The sequence below is a fragment of the Aquarana catesbeiana genome, linkage group LG01, assembly GCF_042186555.1.
Source record: "Aquarana catesbeiana isolate 2022-GZ linkage group LG01, ASM4218655v1, whole genome shotgun sequence".
Classification (NCBI taxonomy): Eukaryota; Metazoa; Chordata; class Amphibia; order Anura; family Ranidae; genus Aquarana; species Aquarana catesbeiana.
This window is the reverse complement of record NC_133324.1, coordinates 649,263,608-649,281,218: the sequence shown is the minus strand read 5'-3', so window position 1 is coordinate 649,281,218 and position 17,611 is coordinate 649,263,608. Positions and strand designations below refer to the sequence as shown.

General features: G+C 39.5%; 1 protein-coding gene across 2 annotated transcripts in view; it reads left to right on the top strand.

Annotated features, from left to right (window-relative positions):
• STPG2 (sperm tail PG-rich repeat containing 2) overlaps nt 1-17,611 on the top strand; it is a 1,021,190-nt gene that overhangs the window by 139,414 nt on the left and 864,165 nt on the right. For both annotated transcript variants that reach the window (XM_073601209.1, XM_073601213.1), the window contains exons 6-7: nt 5,359-5,474; nt 12,124-12,235. In XM_073601209.1, the coding sequence (XP_073457310.1) occupies nt 5,359-5,474; nt 12,124-12,235 (228 nt within the window). The remainder of the gene's footprint in view (nt 1-5,358; nt 5,475-12,123; nt 12,236-17,611) is intronic.

Below are 17,611 nucleotides of genomic sequence, written 5' to 3'. Positions count from 1 at the left end.
CTATGACAAGCCTGGGTTCACACAGAAGCGGTGTGGGACACTGCATGCGATTCGGACAGGAATAGCACCGCATTCCTCTTCAAATCGCATGGGATCCTTTTCAGTGCGGTTTGAGCCCATTCGTTTTGTATGGGCTTAAATCGCAATGCAAAGGTATCAGTTTTAAGTACCGGAACATTTGCAGTACAAATACTCGTGCAAATGCTCAGTGTCGGCACCGATACCGGTATTAGTGCAACTCTAGTGTGGTGAATTGCTGCTTTGCCTGAAAAGAGAGCTAAAGTTCCAGGCCTCTTAATCAAATCGGCCCATCGCTGTCTACACTGTCCTACAGCCCTTTCTCAGAGCTAAGACGTACCTCTCAAAAATTTACAGTGAATTCTTTTTGAAGTGCACATCTTGATCCTGAGTTGTCACTAGTCTTTCCTTCCTCTTTTTCACTATATGTATGGCTATGTTCTTTGTTTAGTAGGTTGATCATTTGGGATGGATTATCTTGAAGGATTTGATAATATTCCACTGACTTAAGGCCAGCATTGGAGGCATCTGTGCAAACTGTAGACATGCAGATGTTCAATGACTCAAACATAAACCTGTCTAGATATAGGTAATAGAGTTTGAAATGACTATCATTAGACCATATTACATTTTTTCGATGCTCAGAAAACCAGGTTTTGTGTTAAAAAGCTTACGTATTTTCACCCTGAACACAGGCAGCTTCTCATAGTCAGTTCTGCCAAACCTGTTTTTTACAATAAATTTGTACAAAAAGTAAATCATACATCTTTGAATTACAACAGTATAAGAGCTGCTTTGAACCTACTTAATGTCTATAATAAAATGCACAATGTTTCATCTTTCATAAAGTAGGTCAAGACTTAGATTGGTAAGTATTTGGAATTAACATTAAGGTATGAAGGTTGGGAATAAGTAGAAAAGATATTCTCCTGTGCTAGTACGGAGGTCCTTAGTACAAATGGTAGTATTTCCTGGTAGTGAAGTGATCATGCATACCCTGCTGTTTAGGCCAACTAGTCCGAAATGCTATGTAGAAAAAAAAAGGAAGGCGCATGGTCTGATGCATGAATCATAGTAAAGAGTTTATTCCAATAAACAAATGAGTTACAGTGGGGCAAAAAATATTTAGTCAGCCACCAATTGTGCAAGTTCTCCCACTTAAAAAGATGAGAGAGGCCTGTAATTGTCATCATAGGTATACCTCAACTATGAGATCCAGACAATCACATTGTCTGATTTTTTAAAGAATTTATTTGCAAATTATTGTGGAAAATAAGTATTTGGTCATCTACAAACAAGCAAGATTCCTGGCTCTCACAGACCTGTATCTTCTTCTTTAAGAGGCTCCTCTGTCCTCCACTCATTACCTGTATTAATGGCACCCGTTTGAACTTGTTATCAGTATAAAAGACACCTGTCCACAACCTCAAACAGTCACATTCCAAACTACACTACAGTGAAGACCAAAGAGCTGTTGAAGGACACCAGAAACAAAATTGTCGACCTGCACCAGGCTGGGAAGACTGAATCTGCAATAGCCAAGCAGCTTGGTGTGAAGAAATCAACTGTGGGAGCAATAATTAAAAAATGGAAGACATACAAGACCACTGATAATCTCCCTCGATCTGGGGCTCCACGCAAGATCTCACCCCGTGGGGTCAAAATGATCACAAGAACAGTGAGCAAAAATCCCAGAACCACACAGGGGGACCTAGTGAATGACCTGCAGAGAGCTGGGACCAACGTAACAAAGGCTACCATCAGTAACACACTACGCCACCAGGGACTCAGATCCTGCAGTGCCAGACGTGTTCCCCTGCTTAAGCCAGTACATGTCCGGGCCCGTCTCAGGTTTGCTAGAGAGCATTTGGATGATCCAGAAGAGGATTGGGAGAATGTCATGTGGTCAGATGAAACCAAAGTAGAACTGTTTGGTAGAAACACAACTTGTCGTGTTTGGAGGAGAGAGAATGCTGAGTTGCAACCAAAGAACACCATACCTACTGTGAAGCATGGGGGTGGCAACATCATGCTTTGGGGCTGTTTCTCTGCAAAGGGAACAGGACGACTGATCCGTATACATGAAAGAATGAATGGGGCCATGTATCGTGAGATTTTGAGTGCAAACCTCCTCCCATCAGCAAGGGCATTGAAGATGAAACGTGGCTGGGTCTTTCAGCATGACAATGATACCAAACACACTGCCCGGGCAACGAAGGAGTGGCTTCGTAAGAAGCATTTCAAGGTCCTGGAGTGGCCTAGCCAGTCTCCAGATCTCAACCCCATAGAAAACCTTTGGAGGGAGTTGAAAGTCCGTGTTGCCCAGCGACAGCCCCAAAATATCACTGCTCTAGAGGAGATCTGCATGGAGAAATGGGCCAACATACCAGCAACCATGTGTGTGACAACCTTGTGAAGACTTACAGAAAACGTTTGACCTCTGTCATTGCCAACAAAGGATATATAACAAAGTATTAAGATGAACTTTTGATATTGACCAAATACTTATTTTCCACCATAATTTGCAAATAAATTCTTACCAAATCAGACAATGTGATTGTCTGGATTTGTTTCCACATTTTGTCTCTCATAGTTGAGGTAGTTTCGGCGTCTCAGCCAGGGATCCGTGCCTGGAAGTCCAAGTCTTTCCTGGGCTAATGTGGCAATTCACCTGTCTAGGTGCTGTGCAGAGTCCACTGCTAAGTTGCAGCTGTGCAGCTCTCAGCATCATTAGCGCTCACAATCCTGACCAATAAAAACAAACTACAGACAACTGCATTTGAGTTTATCCCCCCATGGTGCTGAGAACACTGTGATGTGGAAGGATAAATTCCAAATGTGAAGCATATTTCACTAATATGGTTACACCACTCAACTAGAGTTATACCACCCATCCAGTTGTCTCTCTATTATAACAGACCAAGGCTCTGATGCAGAGGAAAACCCTCGAAACACGTCAACCAAGTATTCATCTCATTTTAACCCTTGTATGGGTATTATTTTATGTCAATCCATCTAGTGACAACATTGTCGTTAGCTAGTATTATTACTATTTTAATTTTGAATACTTAGTATCCACCCCTGTATTAACTCGTTTGTTTATTTTAATAAACTCTTTACTATTCATGAAAGTTGGGAAGAAAGGAAAGAAGGGTATAGGGAGGGCAGGAGAGTGTTTCAGAACATGGGGTGCAGACTTGTGCTGATATAAATCCAATAGGTTAGTAAATGCAAAGAGGAAAGGATCAACACTACTCCTGACCAGCCCAGGTAAATAAATGATAAGGAGCAGCCTCAGCCTACATGTCTCAATCACACCACGCACGCTGATGCATTGCGCCCCGCTCACCATTACTCGTGTGTCTGATCCATGAGGTCTTATCTTTTCCAAATTTTCCAAGATCTGGCTATTGAGATTTTGGCAGCTAAGGACATAAAAAGATTTATGCCTGAGAGCATTGTGAGATAATAGGGATAGGTATGTTGAGAAGCACATAGAACCCATTTCAGAAGTTTTTGATTTTGGGGCATTGCCATCATGCATGGAAAAACAGTGCCCTAATGTCCACAGTTCTGAAAATGTAGGGAAGAGGAACCAGGGAACATTACTGACAAGCGAGACAGATCTATTTAGCATCTGAGAGACCTTTAAAAATTTGCTTCAAAGAGAGACATTTATAACGCCTTGAAAATTGCAGAAACTTCTTTTGTGCCATGTTTTTATATCAGTCAACTTGTCAATGTCAGACTCCCAAGTTGTCATAAAGGAAAGTTTAGCTGGGGGTTCTAACAGAAGTGAGTAGATCACGGTGGTTTCTCCCCTCTGACCTGAGGTTTGTAGGCACAACTTTTTCTATTGTATGTAGCGGAAATGTGTATATATTATTTTCCAAAGGTGTTTTGAAGAAAACATTGAATTTGGTGCAAACTAAATATTTCTGTTGTGGACATTTTAGGGTTTTCTGTGCAATGTTTCATAGTTAGTAAGCCTTTTGGCCCTATAGTGCCCTATACAAAAAAGCCTTTTTTTATCGACCATTGAAACACCTCTGGTTTGGAGCCTGATGCGAACGTGGAATTGTTAAATAGTGGAGCCAAAGGTGTGTTTTGGGAGTGTGGGATAGTTTACGCAAAAAAAACATAAACTAAACTAAAGTGCAATAAAATGGAGAGAGAGGGTTTATGTGTACAGGGAAGCCACATCAAAAGGTCAAGCAGTATGTTAGGGGTTCCATAATGATCCAGTAAGCTTTATCATGCTGTAAATAAACTGCTGAGAAATTGAGAATTGAGCTAATTGAGATACTTTTTAGTAGCTGGAAAGGTTAGAACTCAGTTTTGTCTAAGAGAATTTACTTGGGTAGTTCTTATAAATTTGATCCCTTTCAGCTAGAATTTCTGAAGCTCTTTGCTATCCACAATAATTTGGAGCTATCTGAGGTTAAAGCTTAGAGCTAGAGCTTAGAGCTATCTAAGATTATTCTTGGTAAGAGAGTCATTTTGACTGAGCTAATTCTTCATGGCCAAAAAAAAATTACAAGAATACCACCTATCCATCACCATGGACAGCTTCTTAAATACAGTAAAGGAGGGTGAATTGCTTGACAGTTGAGTAAGCCCCTGTTCACATCGGACCGTTTTGACATGCGATTTGACATGTCAAATTGTCACCCATTGCCAGCCACGACACCGTCCGAATTGGTGCGACACCAACTTTACGGCTCCGCACCGATTCACAAAAGTAGTTCCTGCACTACTTTTGGTGACTTTGGGGGTGATTTCAATACACATGAAATCGTTCCCGAAGTCGGACTGAAATGCGAGTTTGAAATCATGTGAGTTCAGCTGAACTCGCACAATTTCAAACCTGCCTTCAGTGTGAACCCAGGCTTAGACTAGATCACAAAGGTGTTAATTAAGTTTTTTTGTAGTTTTGTGGCATTTAAAAGCTATCCTGTTAAAAGCCCATCTTATTGAGCTTCAATTTGGGACTACCGTTTCTATTTAGCGCTGTAAACTCATATTTCTAAAACTTTTTTCCTCAAGAAATCATATCCTTACAGTTTTTAGAACAATGGACATGTAGTTCTAGCATCATTTGTGTATTTTAAATTCTGCTTTTCATGTTGCATCTAATATGACTCTTTGTTACTATGATAAAGGTAACTCTGACCTAAACTATTTCATATTGTATTTGTTGTGTCCATTACCCATTTATGAAGAATTGTGCATGGATTGTGTTAACAATGAACTGCCCAAAACATCCAACATTCAAGGACAGATATCTTCCATCACATAAAGCTTAACGACACATTTGGTTCTGTTTTTTTTTTGCTTCAGAATGAACCATATGCAACTCTGAAATACCGTGGTGTGCACTTTGGAAAGTACTCAGGAAAACGTACTGAATTTCAAAAGCATGATGGACCTGGCCCAGGGGAATATGATATAGATCAGTATGTATGACATTTTTTCCCAGGTTTTTTTATTAACTCTTACATGACACTTACTGCTATGTTTCTCCAATAAGTAATTCAAAGCTGCTTGATTTTCTAAAGAGGCGCTTAGATGGGTATTTATGCTCCAGCTTGTAGCGGTGGCAGATTTTATTGCATTGTGAATTATATTCTAGCATTTAACTGCTAGTGTTGTAATAGGAACTGTCAAAACCAGTTTTCATATAATGCATAATGGATAATATAGCCTTCATAAAAGGAGTATAGTAAGGGATCAGAGCCAGAAACTGAAGCCAAACTATGCCCTGGGATTGTGTCCTTTCACTTGATAGCCAGAAAATCAGATAAAACGAAACTGGTATGAATTTGCAAATAGAGCAGTAGTCAAAACCACAATCATGTACAGGAATGTTTTTTTCTGTAAGTCATAAAAGCCTTAAGTTTCATATCCTGCACTGATAAGACCTAACAAGCTTCAAACAGAAGTATGACTTATTTTTAAAGTGCATCCATAGCCAAAACATTTCTTTTAATTTTGGATATACAGTAGTGGGACAGTGTTAGAAGCTCTGTCAGGTTTTTATTGCTGCCATTGTATTCGCTGGGGAGATTAACCACCTTCATTTGTCCTTGTGACCAAAAATAAGGAAACAAAAATCTAAATTTTACGGTTGTCACTGGAACATGAGATGACACTTTTGCTATGAAAACATTTCCATTGACTTCCTGTAGTGCCTCTGAGACAGGAAGTGAAGAGAAGTCTCCCCAAAAAGACAAATATAACAAACAAAAAAAAATCTAAAAAATTCTCCAGAAATGTGTAAATGCTAAAGCTATGACTGTCAAAATGGATAGATTCCTTTTAGAATTAGAATTGGTGTAAGTAGGTTTTAGTCCAATAAACAGCTAAGCAACTGTGAAGATAAAAAGTGCAAATTTTAGAAGTAGCATATTTAACAGATAAGTAACATTTTGTTTTAAGAGGGAGTGAAATAACAGTATCAATGTTTTCATGGTTAGAAATACAATATTCAAAATACAGCCATTTACTTTTTCTTATTTCACAGTAGCAGCCTTTTTCCAGGAGCATTGTTAATACACAGTGCAGCAACATTATACTTCTGTATTGGTTCAATTAAATATTTAATTTTGTTCATTAGAAATTAATTATTCATATATTGTCTTCTTCCTATTTTGGCCCTCATTTCGATAATGGAAACATAAAATCATTTGCCATTGTAAAATGGGAAATTTCTGTGTAGAAACATACATTTAGATACCTTTTATACACGTTACTAGGGAGTGTTTAAAGGTTAAAAAAATATTTTTTGCAGGTTAACGGTTTTCTTTTCACCTGCAGGTTAAATGCATTGTTCAGTCATGCATCAACTGCAAAGTACAGACTATGTATTTTGCACAATTATCCTTAGTCTACCTCCATGCAAATATTTACTGTACATTTGCAATATGTATCTGCTAGTGCTTTGGATATTTATTGTATATGTATTTTTTTTAATTAAAAAAAAAAAAAAAATATATATATATATATATATGTGTATATATATATATATGTATATATATATATATATATATATATATGTATATATATACGTATATATATATATATATATATATATATATATATATATATATATATATATATATATATATATACACGCACACACACACAATGGATATAAAAAGTCTACACACCCCTGTTAAAATTGTCGGGTTTCTGTGATGTAAAAAAATGAGACAAAGATAAATAATTTCAGAACTTTTTGCACCTTTAATGTGACCTATAAACTATACAACTCAATTGCAAAATAAACTGAAATCTTTTAGAGGGGAGTAAAAATAAAAAAAATAAAATAATGTTTTTACATATGTGTGCACACCCTCTTATAACTGGGGCTGTAGCTGTGTTCAGAATCAAGCAATCACATTAAAACTCATGTTAAAATGAAGTTAGTACACACCTGCCATCATTTAAAGTGCCTCTGATTAACCCCCAAAAAAGTTCAGCTGTTCTAGTAGGTCTTTCCTGACATTTTCTTAGCACATCCTACAGCAAAAGCCATGGTCCACAGAGAGCTTCCAAAGCATCAGAGGGATCTCATTGTTAAAAGGTATCAGTCAGGAGAAGGGTACAAAAGAATTTCCAAGGCATTAGATATACCATGGAACACAGTGAAGACAGTCATCATCAAGTGGAGAAAATATGGCACAACAGTGACATTACCAAGAACTGGATGTCCCTCCAAAATTGATGAAAGACGAGAAGAAAATTGGTCAGGGAGGCTGCCAAGAGGCCTACAGCAACATTAAAGGAGCTGCAAGAATATCTGCCAAGTACTGGCTGTGTGGTACATGTGACAATCTCCTGTATTCTTCATATGTCTGGGCTATGGAGTAGAGTGGCAAGACAGAAGACTTTTCTTATGAAGAAAAACATCCAAGCTCGGCTAAATTTTGCAAAAAGACACATGAGAGGAAGCATGTGGGTTAATATGTTATGGTCTGATGAAACCAAGGTTGAACTTTTTGGCCATAATTCCAAAAGATATATGTTTGGCGCAAAAACTCTGCACATCACCAAAAAAACACCATACCCACAGTCAAGCATGGTGGTGGCAGCATCATGCTTTGGGGCTGTTTTTCTTTAGCTGAAAAAGGGGCCTTAGTCAAGGTAGAGGGAATTATAAACAGTTCCAAATACCAGTCAATATTGGCACAAAACCTTTAGGCTTCTGGTAGAAAGCTGAACATGAAGAGGAACTTCATCTTTCAGCATGACAACGACCCAAAGCATCCAAATCAACAAAGGAATGGCTTCACCAGAAGAAGATTAAAGCTTTGAATTGACCCAGCCAGAGCCCAGACCTGAATCCAATTGAAAATCTGTGGGGTGATCTAAAGAGGGCTGTGCACAGGAGATGCCCTTGCAATTTGACAGATTTGGAGTGTTTTTGCAAAGAAGGGTGTGCCAAGATTGCCATGTCAAGATGTGCCATGCTGATAGACTCATACCCAAAAAGACTGAGTGCTTTAATAAAATCAAAAGGTGCTTCAACAAAGTATTAGTTTAAGGGTGTGCACACTTATGCATCCATATTATTTTATTTTTTTAATTTTTACTTCCCTCTGCCTAAAAGATTTCAGTTTGTTGTTCAACTGAGTTGTACAGTTTATGGGTCACATTAAAGGTGGATAAAGTTCTGAAATGATTTATCTTTGTCTCATTTTTTTTAAATCACAGAAACCTGACATTTTAACATGGGGTGTTTTATGTATTTATTTTATCTTTATTTAATTTTCTTACATAACATATATACTATCTTATATACAACGTCATTAAAATTATTTCTAACCTAATTCCACCTCCCTCACAAAAATATGATATCTAATACATCTTCAAAATCTTCCTTTCCTCTTCTCATTCTTTCTATCTACCCATCAACTCCACATTTTTTCAGTTTTTTCAACTCAAACCACCCCCCCAAGACCTTGAAAATGTTTCTATCAAGTCCTCACTTGAGTGATATAGTTCTTCCATGGTACAGATATATTTCACCCTCCTTGGCCAATCTCCCATTGATGGAATCTCTTGCAAGCCCCAGAACTTTGGAATTAGTCATTTGGCTGCATTCAAAAAATGGGGGAATAAATGTTATCCTATACTGTCCTATTGAACTCACTGTACCGTGAAACAAACATATCCATGGATCTCCGGGTATTTCAGAAGCAGAAATTTCTTGTACCATCCTAACTATCCCCTTCCAAAATTCTTGGATTTTTACACATCCCCACCAAATGTGAAATGTGGACTGTTCTGTATTTCTATTTCAGTGATCTACTATAGCTGCATAGCTGTTTAAACTGTATTAAAACGAATTGGGTACTGTCCATGATACATTTTTAAATTTTCGCAGACATCAAAATTTTCTTGACTAGTTTTAAAGGTGTGCCCCCTTCTTTAAGGTCCAAGCAATAGAATAAGGGGGTACACCCGAAAACTTGTCCCGAAAATCTGTATGTTAGTGCAAAAAAAAATATCACGGACTGTACTCAATTGGTTTTGTAACTAATATGTCTACAATCACCTCAAGCATGAACTGTATCGGATAGAGAAAACATGTTCAAGCTGTTACGAATGTTGACTGTCCCAACAAAAAGTCCTGACACATGCATGTCAAGTGAATGTGCATCCGAAAACTAAACTGCATTGTATTATGGAAAGAGGAAATAGGTATTATTTTTAATAAAACTAGGTACTTCCAATGATACCTACTGTATATCTGCACAGAAGTTAAGAGCCCAAATAATAATCTGACTTTACACAAAGTTAAAGGAGAACATAATATATAGTGTTTCTTGCAAAAATGAAGCACCAGAATGACAAGCAGCAGGTTTCTTCCATGCAGTTTAACTTTTTAACATAGTATGCAGAGCCTTACGGGGTACCTTATCACATCAATCTCTGCCTTGGTAGAGCTACTTTACTTTCCAGTGACTCTCACAGTCATACCAGCCCATACATACCTATATCAGTTTGGTCAGAAACAAAAGAAACCTTCCTTGTGAGAAACTTTGGGCATCTATAGAAAACTCAGAAACAGAAGACAAAACTCTTCCACAAAAACTGGCCTGTAATCTATGTTTAGGGGAAAATTAATACTAAATAGACTGGAATCTAAAGTAGAACTAAAGGCACTTTTTTCATTTTTAATAGTGTAAGGGAAGGTTAAACCCCCTGTAGTTTTTTCAACCATATGTGTCCTATTGAGATTTCTCCTCACTGCCTGTTCCATAGCCAGGAAGTGAGAGGAGATCCCTCCAAAGTGTTCGCCAGGGTCCCATTTGCTCTGGTTACAATGCAAAGTTCAGGAATTTATTTCATTTTCCCTTTTGATGATAACAGTAAACATGACAAATAGAGAGGGTGAATCTCCCTAAGGGCTTGTTCACACTTGCTAAATTACTGACACTCAACAAACGCTCCTATAGCGTTTGTAAAGCATTAGTATGGGCATCAGACAGGCATCAATGAGCTTTAGAATAGGGCGTTTTACAAGTGTTAAAATGCTCCCTAAATGCCCTATGCGCGGTTTGGTAGCATTTGATGAGCGTTAAAACTGCTCCACGATGGAAAGTGACAGATTTGAACTCTCTGCAACCGCCCCAAAACCGCGTCAAAAACGGCTGCCAAGCTTTTGCGGAGCGTTACCATTGACTTGAATAGGAGGCATTGAAAAGCTTCAACGCCTCCTGACTTGACATGAAGCTTCAATTTTGAAGTGAAGCAACGCTAATGCCTCATGTTTTTGTAATGTGAACAGCACAATGTGCTGTCTTTTGAATCTTTTAAACGCTTGTCAATCGCCTCTCAAATGCTTGTTCTTAAGCCAGTTTGAACTAATCCCGCGTACACACGAGCGGAATGTCCGACAGAAAAAGTCAGACGGGAGCTTTTCATCATATATTCCGATCGTGTGTATGCCCCATCGGACTTATTACGTCGAAAATTCTTACGGACCTAGAAAGAGAAAATGTTCTAAATTTTTCCGACGGAACCAATTCCTATCAGGAAAACTGCTCATCTGTATGCTGTTCCGATGTACCAAAAACGATGCATGCTCAGAAGCAAGTATGAGACGGAAGCTATTGGCTACTGGCTATTTAACTTCTGTTTTCTAGTCCCGTCCTACGTGTTGTACGTCACCGCGTTCTGGAAGGTCGGAATTTGGTGTGACCGTGTGTAAGCAAGACAGCTTGAGCGGAATTCCGTCGGAACCCTGTCGGAAAAACCTTCAGAGTTTTTTATGACGGGAAAACCGGTCGCGCGCACAGGGCATTAGCCTTACAGGGAGCACAGACAGCAATAAAAACTGACTGGTGTTCTTATTCTTCTTCACTCCATCTAAAACTAAAAAAAATGCCCTTAGTCTTACTTTAAGAGCCCAGAATAATGTCCTATAAAATTGTAAAACAGCCGATAAGGCTTGGTTCACACTACTGCTTGACGGGAGCGTGCTCGTTCCCAATGTGCAGAAAAATGTGTTGCTCTGTAGCTGTAGCAGACGCATGGGTGTGCCAATAATTTCTAATGACACCCCCATACATCAGAAGATGTGTGAATTTTCACACACCCAAACCTCATGGTGCCGCAACATCATGGTTACATGGTTTAATAGCGCGGCGCTATTAAAAAAAAAAAAAAAAGGGTGAGGACTTCTTTCTCCTGCGTTTCTCGCAGGTAGGGCAGCCCATTGAAATGAATAAGCTAGCTGACACGCAGCATGCAGCTGCACAGATGTGAACCAAGCCAAATGAAACCTGCATCCAGAAAGCACAAAAAGATTTGGGATGAAGTTGCCCTACTTGTTACGTTTCAATTTTCATATATTTTAAGCATTGTGTGCCTGTAAATAGCGGTAGCATTACAATTCGCATGTATCAGCAAATTCATTTTCAGTAGACCCCAGTGACTGCATCCTTCAGCGTAAGTGCGTGAGTCTCCATTAGTGAGTGATCTGGCCCCCATTAGAGCCTGTAAACATAAGGGGGAAAGGCTTTCTCTCTGTACTTGTTTAGATGTCTGTGCAATCTGAACTGCAGACTCATAAATCTTTCTTTGAACTTTCTAAAGGGAAAGTGCACTGCATTATGAGAATGTCAACTCCAAGAAGGAAGACAAGAAAAAATATGAGCCATTCATTCCACGCTATCACGAAGTAATCGTATTACAGGAAGAGAAGAAGGTAAAGTCAATTTGGCTGTTCATGGTGCTGAAATACAATCATTAACTACGAGAGTGGAACTTGTGAATTCCAGGCCCATATGATTAGAAATAAACTTAAATAACTGCAACAAGCAATGCACAGCGCAAGCTGAAATGCTTTAAAAAAAGAAAAAGATCAATCTGTAGTTTACTTGAAATACATTCATTCTTAATTATCTCAGTGATTTTTTATTGATTTGTAGAATATGCAGAAGAACACTGAGTTTGTACAAAATGAACTAGGCCAGCATCTGCTATAGAATTTATTCTGCTAGATAAAGGCATATAATAATAAGCTATAAATATATAAGCTAGTAATCTAACGAATGTGTGCATTTAAAATGTGTGCATTTAATAATGTGTGCATTTTATATAAGCTAGTAATCTAACAAATGTGTGCACTTTAGCCCCAGAAGGTTTACCTTCATGACCAGGCCATTTTTTGCGATACAGCCCTGCGTTGCTTTAACTGACAATTGCGCGTTCACAAGACACTGTACCCAAACAAAATCTATATCCTTTTTTTTCCCACAAATAGAGCTTTCTTTTGGTGGTATTTGATCACCTTTGTGGTTTTTATTTTTTTTGCGCTATCAACAAAAAAAGACCAAGTTTGAAAAATATTTTTTCCTTTACTTTCTCCTATAAAACACATCCAATAAAAAAATGTAAAAAAATCTAATTTATTCATCAATTTAGGCCAATATGTATTCTGCTACATGTTTTTGGTAAAAAAAAAAATCCCAATAAGCGTATATTACAATATACAGTGATCAGTGCTAAAAAAAAAATAAATGCTAAAATCATGCACTGTCACTGTATAACTGACCCTGGCAGGGGAGGGGTTAACATCAGGGGCGACCAAACGGTTAAGTGTGCGCCTAGGGAGTGATTTATGGTTTAACTGGAGGAAGAGAGAGATCTATGTTCCTGATTAGCAGAAACACCAGATCTCTCTCTTCCTCTCTGACAGAACGGCGGTCTGCCTTGTTTACATAGGCAGACCACCTTTCTGCCTGTCCAGTGAATGATTGGCGTACCTGTATGTTACTTCCTCTTTGGGGTCTGGGTCCTGGCGGCCATCGCGGGCCCCAGACCCCAAAGTGGAAACAACATACAGGTACGTTGTTTCACGCAGCCGGGTCGCCCTGCCGCAGTAAATGCGCGGTGGGCGGTCCGGAAGTGGTTAGAAAAAAAAAAAAGATATTTTATTGCAGTATATATTATATGAAAACATGGAAAGGCTCAAGTAAGTTTGACATATACTGTAGTTCAGGACTTTTTTTCAGCTGGAACTTGGTGGAACTCAGTTCCACCACCTCTGGCTCAGGCCCTCTCCTCCCTGCTCACCACTATTACTTGTAAACACAGAAGCCTGGCTTCTGTGTTTACAAGTGACAGCTTGTCTCTCAATGGCTCCCAGAGATCTGATCTCCTAAATGGCCCCCACTCAAAGCAGGATGAGGTCAAGGGAGATTCAGGTGCCCGGGGTGCAGTGCAGATGGTGACCCCCCCCCTCCCCGAATGATCTCACCGCAAGTGAGAGAGGTGGAGCCAACTGCAGTGTGTGGGGAGGTGCTAAAGCTGACTGGGTGCTCCAGCCTAATACAGAAACAAAAGTAAGACGTGGAAGATGGTGGAGCTTTTAAGGAGGAGGGGAGAAGATGGGGGGCAGAGAAGTGGGGGGCATTGCATGCAGAGGTCAGAGCTGAAAAGGAGTGAAAGTTAGATGTGCATGGGGGATGCAGAGGTGAGCAACTGTGGAAGAGGGCTAAACTCTGCACTCTGTATGCAGCACACCCCCGAACACTGCACTCTGTTTGTAACCCCCCTTCCCAAACTCTGCACTCTGTATGTAATGCACTCCTTTAAGACCCTCCCACTTTTAGTGACATTTGACCACACCCATTATTGGATGCGGTTTGGAGAGTGTGTGTGTATTCCTCTTCTTGTCTGCAGAGATATAAGGGTGCTTTCTGGGGTACATTATACTTGGACCATTTTGAATATAGATCTGGTGTTATCTGAAATATGGCCCCTTTTCATGTCATCGTCAGAAAAAGAGGCAGGATCTGTCATTTTTACAGACCTACATTGCTGCAGTTTAATCACTTGAGTGCCCGGGAATTTTTCTCCCTAAATCCCCTCGAGTTGCAGAATGTTTTTTTGTTATGGCGATGTCTCGTTTCCTCACATTATACCACGTGATTTCCCTGAGGCCATGTTTTTTAAAAGGTGTGGGGACCTTTTCCCTGCTTTTCCTGCAGGTACAGCAGCCCATTCAAATGAATGGGTTGCTGTGCCTGCATAACCCCAAGTCACAGCAAACACATAGGTGTGAACCTAGCGTAGTAAATAGTAACAATTTTGAAAAAACCCGCAAGGGCACATATTAGCACAACAACAACATTTTCACAGGTTTGCAACCACTAAAAATACTAATAATATTGCATTCACTTACTGTATGTGAGCATTTGATATTTGTGCAGTAAATGCAAATGTCATACAGATCATCAGATCATCTGACATTATTGTTGCCACCTGGGTGTTAATAAATAAATAATAATAATAAAAAAATATATATATGTATATATACACTATATAACCAAAAGTATTGTGACGCCTGCCTTTACACGCACATGAACATTCAATATTGAGTTGGCCCACCCTTTGCAGCTATAACAGCTTCAACTCTTTTGGGAGGGCTGTCCACAATATTTAGGAGTGTCTCTATGGGAAGGTTTGACCATTCTTCCAGTAGCGCATTTGTGAGGTCAGGCACTGATGTTGAACATGAAGGCTTGGCTTGTAGTCTCCGATCTAATTCACCCCAAAGGTGTTCTATTGGGTTGAGGTCAGGACTCTGTGCAGGCCAGTCAAGTTCCTCCACCCCAAACTTGCTCATCTGTGTCTTTATGGACCTTGCTTTGTGTACTGGTGCGCAGTCATGTTGGAACAGGAAGGGGCCATCCCCCAAACTGTTCCCACAAAGTTCGGAGCATGAAATTGTCCAAAATGTCTTGGTATGCTGACGCCTTAAGAGTTCCATTCACTGGAACTAAGGGACCAAGCCTAACCCCTGAAAAACAACCCCACTCCATAATCCCCCCTCCACCAAATGATTTGGACCAGTGCACAAAGCAAGGTGCATAAAGACATGGATGAGCAAGTTTGGGGGTAGAGGAACTTGACTGACTGCACTTAACCCGACAGAACACCTTTGGGATGAATTAAAGCTGAGACTGCAAGCCAGGCCTTCTCATCCAATATCAGTGCCTGACCTCACAAATGCGCTTCTGGAAGAATGGTCAAGCATTCCCATAGACATGCTCCTAAACCTTGTGGACATCCTTCCCAGAAGAGTTGAAGATGTTATAGCTGCAAAGGGTGGGCCAACTCAATATTGAACCCTACGGACTAAGACTGGGATGCTATTAAAGTTCATGTGCATGTTCATGTGCATGTAAAGGCTGGTGTCCCAATACTTGTGGTAATATAGTCTGTGTGTATATATGTATATGTATGTATGTATGTATATATGTATATATATATATATATATATATATATATATATATATATATATATATATATATATATATATATATATATATGTATATATATATATATATATATATATATGTGTATATATATATATATATATATATATATATATATATATATATATATATGTATATATATATATATATATATATATATATATATATATATATATATATATATATATATATATATACATATATACATACATACATATAGACTATATTACCACAAGTATTGGGACACCAGCCTTTACATGCACATGAACATGCACATGAACTTTAAGTTGGCCCACCCTTTGCAGCTATATATATATATATATATATATATATATATATGTATATATATATATATATATATTTATGGTCGGAGCCCTATGTCCGATATGGACATAGATAACACTTAATAATAAAGATAAGACTTACCATCGGAAATAGACCTGGAAGTGTGGACTTACCATATGAAATGGACCTGAAAGTGTGCCTTGGTCTAATGGCCGGTATGCCAAAATAAGGGGGCATACCCTGATTTTAAGAAATGATTATTCTGTAGAGAGAAATGAGATGAAATGAATGAAATGAAATGAATGCCTTGAAATGGGGATGGGAGGGTGGGTATCGCGCACAGGAAACCGACAAGCACCACAGGTGAGCGGGCTGCTTAAATACCCACCGGGCTCCTCCCATAAATTCAGGCCACCATACTGGCCTTCCTACTTATGGTCGGAGCCCTATGTCCGATATGGACATAGATAACACTTAATAATAAAGATAAGACTTACCATCGGAAATAGACCTGGAAGTGTGGACTTACCATATGAAATGGACCTGAAAGTGTGCCTTGGTCTAATGGCCGGTATGCCAAAATAAGGGGGCAAAAACATTCAGGTAGGGATATAATATATAATTGGTTTTCAGGTATTCATTGAGCCAATTTGGAGAATGCCTGTGCCATCTCTACTTGAGGATTGGGTATATACCGGGCGACGCAGGCTGATTTCCATCTGCCTGGTCTTTTGATGATGTGGTCTGGAACCCCCTGGCGGGTTGCTGCGGAGGCTGCTCCGATGCGGAAGGAGTGTCCGGAGTACTGACTGGGTTTAAGGTGAAGATTGCGGAGAAGTATCCTTATGTGTTTTACAAAGTGACATGCGTTTAAGGGTTTAACTGGGAATGGTAGAAGAGGACTGGTGTCCGATTGTTCAGGCAGGAGTGAGAGGAGACGGTTAAGTACGGTGACTGGACACCAGCTGTTATTGGTTCTGTAGAGGTGAAATGTCCACTCCAGAGCCTGTTTCCTGGGTTTAAGAAACCTCGAGGTGAAGGATGAAATGGTCTTGGTGGCGAAGCAAGTGCCGTCTGCGTAATACTTGGTCTGTGGGGTGGTTATAGGTGAACCCGTAGTAAGCCAACTATATGGCTGCTTGTAGGACCGTGCTGGGCAGGAGACCGAATGGCGAAGTAGCCAGAATAGTCGACATATCCCTGAAGATGGGCCCCGTAATGGGTAAGCGCTTAGTACTAATCACTGGTTGTTGTTTCTGGATGCCCCTTAGGATGGCTCGTATAGCGTGTGATGAGAACAGTGAAGATTTTGTGGGGTCTTCCAGGGTCACGAAATGTTGTATGCCGGCTAGGTATAGCCGAATGGTATTGTAAGATAAGGTCAGCTGAGTGTGGCAGTATGAAATGCAGGCCAATACCTGTTTGACATCTATTGGTCCTTTACGGCAGGATGTGAGAAATTTATTGAACGCCTTTCAAGCTGTCTGGTAGGCTTTGAGTGTGTTATGAGAGA